The sequence below is a fragment of the Chanos chanos genome, chromosome 15, assembly GCF_902362185.1.
Source record: "Chanos chanos chromosome 15, fChaCha1.1, whole genome shotgun sequence".
In the NCBI taxonomy this organism is placed as follows: domain Eukaryota; kingdom Metazoa; phylum Chordata; class Actinopteri; order Gonorynchiformes; family Chanidae; genus Chanos; species Chanos chanos.
In genome coordinates this window covers 840,001-846,007 of record NC_044509.1, presented here as the reverse complement: position 1 = coordinate 846,007, position 6,007 = coordinate 840,001, and the positions used below count along the sequence as shown (strand labels likewise).

At 41.5% G+C, this 6,007-nt stretch overlaps 1 protein-coding gene across 1 annotated transcript in view; it reads right to left on the bottom strand.

Moving 5' to 3' along the window:
- Positions 1 to 1,548: 1,548 nt before the first annotated feature.
- The window catches only part of LOC115828603 (very long-chain specific acyl-CoA dehydrogenase, mitochondrial), a 19,858-nt gene continuing 15,399 nt past the window's right edge, over positions 1,549 to 6,007 (bottom strand). Inside the window, exons 16-20 of the mRNA XM_030792649.1 lie at positions 5,570 to 5,642; positions 3,392 to 3,464; positions 2,593 to 2,665; positions 2,388 to 2,463; positions 1,549 to 2,183 (exon numbers count right to left, since the gene is read on the bottom strand). Of these exons, the coding sequence (XP_030648509.1) occupies positions 2,046 to 2,183; positions 2,388 to 2,463; positions 2,593 to 2,665; positions 3,392 to 3,464; positions 5,570 to 5,642 (433 nt within the window). The 3' untranslated portion in view covers positions 1,549 to 2,045. The remainder of the gene's footprint in view (positions 2,184 to 2,387; positions 2,464 to 2,592; positions 2,666 to 3,391; positions 3,465 to 5,569; positions 5,643 to 6,007) is intronic.

Here is a 6,007-nt window from a genome sequence, read left to right as displayed (position 1 = left end):
GCGACCACAAATCTAGAGGGGAAACGTATATGAAGCTGATTTTATCTGCAATTCTATTTCGTTTTAGTTTGTTTTGCATTTTTCATTGTGGTTTTTATTTAGTTTTCGTGTTTTTGAAAAGTGTCGTTTTTATTTTTATTTCAGTTAATGAACTTTTTTTTACTGCTAGTTTTAGTTTTAGTCTAGTTTTCGTTAACTATAATAACCCTGAACTTTTAATTTGTGTTATAAAATTATGTTATTTTGTCTCTAAAAATGTTCTGTCACATTTACTTTTGGAACTGGTTTTCCAGAACCAGAACCAATTTTACGATGCATATATTCATCAGTAGTAAGTTTTAAATGTAAATATATATATATGTTTACCATGCCATACATGTTCTAAATGTGCACGTGGTTAGAAGAATTTTGACTGTTTCTGTTTTTTTGTGCACACTGTTTTGTAATTTGAATGTGATCATACAGATAATGTTGTTATTTTTCATGTTGTATTAACTGTGTACTTTTGAAGAATTTTTAAAAAAAGTTAATTCAAAGTAAAAACCAATTTCTACAGACAAAAACACCATTTGTGTGATTTCTGAATCATTTTCATTCAAAGAAGCAGGCACTACTCCAAAACATCTCTGTTTGAAACAAAGAAAGTAAGAGTTTTATGGTTGAGGTCAGAGTGGAAGAACAGACAGATAATTCTCTGTTTAAATAAAGTTTTATATTTAACCAGTCTACTGGCCCAGGATGAACCACAGGGCCATATCCCATCAGGTTAGAAAGTCAACAACATACACATATACAGTGTACAGGTACTGTATTAAAAAAAACTAAACAGAAGAAAGGGAAAAAAAACCCATTATAAATAACAGTTCTCCTGCTAGCCACTGATCCACTAACAACAGGCACGTGTGTGTGTGTGTGTATCTGTCTGTGTGTGTGTACCAAAAAAATCTGTATTGTTACACTGAGTTTGATTATTTACAATTAGAGCTAAATAAGAAAGAAAAAGAGACAGAAATGATCAGATGACAGAAGATTTGTGCTACAGTACGTACATGAAAGACATGGTGGCAAGAGTACTTATGTACTGACTGTAGAGAGAGTATTTATGTACTGACTGGAGAGAGAGTACTTATGTACTGACTGTAGAGAGAGCACTTATGTACTGACTGTAGAGAGAGTATTTATGTACTGACTGTAGAGAGAGTATTTATGTACTGACTGGAGAGAGAGTATTTATGTACTGACTGGAGAGAGAGTACTTATGTACTGACTGTAGAGAGAGCACTTATGTACTGACTGTAGAGAGAGCACTTATGTACTGACTGTAGAGAGAGTATTTATGTACTGACTGTAGAGAGAGTATTTATGTACTGACTGGAGAGAGAGTATTTATGTACTGACTGGAGAGAGAGTACTTATGTACTGACTGTAGAGAGAGTATTTATGTACTGACTGGAGAGAGAGTACTTATGTACTGACTGTAGAGAGAGTACTTATGTACTGACTGGAGAGAGAGCACTTATGTACTGACTGGAGAGAGAGTATTTATGTACTGACTGGAGAGAGAGTATTTATGTACTGACTGTAGAGAGAGTACTTATGTACTGACTGGAGAGAGATTATTTATGTACTGACTGGAGAGAGAGTACCTTTGTACTGACTGTAGAGAGAGTACTTATGTACTGACTGGAGAGAGAGTACTTATGATACAAACATGACAGATCGACAAATGAACAAATCGACAGTGGGAATGTGGGTGTCTCACTCACAGTCTGTGTAAGGACGACAGGACAGTGATTATGGACACGGAACACTGATGAGGTAGAGGCAGGTGTGTGATACACACAGAAGACAGAGAATCAGGTGAGGGTGTGTAAGGCTTCAGCAATCATCAGGGCACAGCAAGAGTCCTGGCATCTCTGAAAGTCTCTCTGTTTCACTAGTACACAGCACTCACTCCCACTACAGGCTCTCTACCCAGTGTTTTACATGAGTTCTAGTTCTGCACTCTGTGTGTGTGTGTGTGTGTGTGTTGTGTGTGTGTGTCTTTAAAAGCCCAGAGGGTGGGGCGCTACCACTCCTCCATTATCCACCACAGACATGGAGATCTCCTTCATGTTCTTAAAGAGCCTGGGGCTAGAGCTGGACCTCAGAGCCTTGGCATTCTGCATGATCCTGTCATAGGCCTGAGAGAGAGAGAGAGAGAGAGAGAGAGAGAGAGATAGAAGAGTGGATGAGGGGTTAAGAAGGCTGAGACCAGAGGGTCAGGGTCAGGAGGTTAAGGTCATATACGTGACCATGCTGCATTCAAAGACTGAAACAAAAAAGTGCCAACAGAATGACATGTGCTCAAATGTGTGTGTGTGTGTGTTTTAATGTGAGACTCTTACCTCCATACACCAGGTCTCAGCCAGGATTTTCTCATGCTGAGCAGAAGGGAGCCCCTGGCTCAGAGAGCGGGAAGCCCTGTAAACATAAACATGCATATTCACTCATAGACATCACCAAACTGTGAACAGGGTAGGTGTGTGTGTGTGTGTGTGTGTGTGTATATATGTGTATGTGTGTACATCTGTGCGCGCATGTGTGTGTTACCTGGACAGGACAACCACCATGGCGTACAGGTCGATAGCACTATCTGCCACTCTCTTCAGCACAAATTGCTCGTCTGCGAAACAGCACAACACAGCCACATTACAGATTCACTGTACACACTTGTACACACTCAACACAGACACCAAGCTACTGCAACAATCTGCAGCTGTGTAATCTAAGTCTACTGTAGCATAGTGAGGCTGTAGCAGTAGCTGTAGTAATGTTATTATGTTGATGAAGTGGTAGCTGAAATGTAATTATGGTCATGTAGTAGTAGGTGTAGTATAATTATGGTGATGTAGTAGTAGGTGTAGTGTAATTATGGTGATGTAATAGTTGCTGAAATGTAATTATGGTGATGTAGTAGTAAGTGTAGTAATGTTATAGTGTAATTATGGTGATGTAGCAGTAGGTGTAGTAATGTTATAGTATAATTATGGTGATGTAGCAGTAGCTGTAGTAATGTTATAGTATAATTATGGTGATGTAGCAGCTGAAATGTAATTATGGTGATGTAGTAGTAGGTGTAGTAATGTTATAGTATAATTATGGTGATGTAGTAGCTGAAATGTAATTATGGTGATGTAGCAGTAGGTGAAATGTAATTATGGTGATGTAGTAGTAGTTGTTGTATAATTATAGTGATGTCGTAGTAGGTGTAGTATAATTATGGTGTAGTATAATGGTGTTGGTGTTGTATGGTGTTGTAGTATAATTATGGTGATGTAGTAGTAGTTGTAGAGTAGTTATATAAGTACAGTTGACACTATGTATTGTTATACTGTAATAACAGTCTTACTGATGATCTTTTTGCCATGTTTGAGCAGGAGGTCTTCAATGGTGACACCGAAGGTCTCGATGGCCTTCACTGCCTGTAACACAGAGAGAGAGAGAGAGCAAGATTGGAATAGAGGCTGAGTTAGCAGCACACACACATATATACTCACAGACAAATGCACTAAGGCTGGGTATTGGCTCAGATGTCTCACAAGGACTCTGACTTAAAGACATGTGCCAAAACATAAGTTAGAGTTCGTGATTAAACTTACACATAAACAACAACTTCAGTATTAACTTATATCATGCAAAAGTCTGGTTTTGCCTCTGCTGTTACGACAATGAGAGATTCACAGGGTGTTTGGTCATGTGACTAAGCGTTGCACGAGATCAAAAGCCCATAGTGCACCTTGCACACTCCACAGCAGCAGTCCTGCGCTTTGGAACTACTCCAACGTCTCAAAGCAGACAGACTCTAACCCAGACAGACAGACAGACTCCAAACCAGACAGACAGACAGACTCTACCCCAGACAGACTCTACCCCAGACAGACTCTAACCTAGACAGACAGACTCTAAACCCAGACCAACAGACAGACTCCAAACCAGACAGACAGACAGACTCCAACCCAGACAGACTCTAACCTAGACAGACAGACTCTAACCCAGACAGACAGACAGACTCTAAACCAGACAGACAGACAGACTCTAACCCAGACAGACTCTAACCTAGACAGACAGACTCTAACCCAGACAGACTCTACCCCAGACAGACAGACAGACTCTAAACCAGACAGACAGACAGACTCTACCCCAGACAGACTCTAACCTAGACGGACAGACTCTAACCCAGACAGACAGACAGACTCCAAACCAGACAGACAGACAGACTCCAAACCAGACAGACTCTAACCCAGACAGACAGACAGACTCTAAACCAGACAGACAGACAGACTCTAACCCAGACAGACTCTAACCCAGACAGACTCTAACCCAGACAGACAGACAGACTCTAACCCAGACAGACAGACTCTAACCGAGACAGACAAACAGACTCTAACCCAGATAGACAGACAGACTCTACCCCAGACAGACGGACTCTAACCCAGACAGACAGGCAGACTCCAACTCAGACAGACAGACAGACTCTAACCCAGACAGACTCCAACCCAGACAGACAGACAGACTCTACCCTAGACAGACTCTAACCCAGACAGACAGACAGACTCTAACCCAGACAGACAGACAGACTCCAAACCAGACAGACTCTAACCCAGACAGACAGACAGACTCTAAACCAGACAGACAGACAGACTCTAACCCAGACAGACTCTAACCCAGACAGACTCTAACCCAGATAGACAGACAGACTCTACCCCAGACAGACGGACTCTAACCCAGACAGACAGGCAGACTCCAACTCAGACAGACAGACAGACTCTAACCCAGACAGACTCCAACCCAGACAGACAGACAGACTCTACCCTAGACAGACTCTAACCCAGACAGACAGACAGACTCTAACCCAGACAGACAGACAGACTCCAACCCAGACAGACAGACAGACTCTAACCCAGACAGACAGACTCTAACCCAGACAGACAGGCAGACTCCAACTCAGACAGACAGACAGACTCTAACCCAGACAGGCAGACTCCAACCCCAGTTTTTTGAAAAACCAAGTCATGGTGCAACAAAGTCGTGCCACAAATAAGCGGGAATTTGACGCACACGGTTTCTGAATTTAATTAACAAGAGCAAGGCTATTTGTATTATTTTATTGTTGTATTCTATATGTTCAGTTTTCAAAGTTTGTGAAGAGTTGCAAAGAGTTCATTCGTGCTGACTACTGTTAATAAAATACATTTGTTGGAATATTAATTCTGGAATATTAACGGCCATATGGGCCGTCAAGAAAAGAGTCTAGCGTAAACTCTGGTATGGGGGGGGGGGTTGACTTGTTATTGCCTTTAATAAAACAGTAAGGCTATGTCAAAGCCTGTCTATTTCATTCTCTGGCTATGTTTAACCATTGCAGAAATAAACCTAGAAAACCGGGAAAAATGCATATTAGCCTAAAAGATCGATCCATAAATTTTACAGATCGTTACTGAATTGGATGAATTTTAAAAAACAACTGATCGAAAAAAACGATATTTTTGTACACCCTTAAAATATATACACACACAGAGACTCTTACCAAATCTCCACTCGGAGACAATTCAGGATGCACAGACCCCTGTAGAGTTAGACCGGTACTAAGACCTGCCCTCCTGAGAGAGAGACGGATAAAGACAGAGACAGAGAGAGAGAGACAGGCAAAAACAGAAAAAGAGAGAGGGAGACAGACAAGCAGAGAGGGAGACAGCATGGTTAAGATTATGGCAATGCACCGCTGAACTGATTATTGTAAAAGATTACTTTAAAAATGTGTGTGTGTGTGTGTGTGTGTGTGTGTGTGTGCATGTGAGTGTGTGAGAGTGTGCATGTGAGTGTGTGAGAGTGTGCATGTCTGCATGTGTGTGTGCGTGTGTGTGTGTGCGTGTGTGTGTGTGACAGTGTGTGTGTGTAACAGTGTGTGTGTGTGTTTCTGTGCCCGTGTTGCGTGCGTGTGCACGTGTTACCTGTGTGTGTGTGT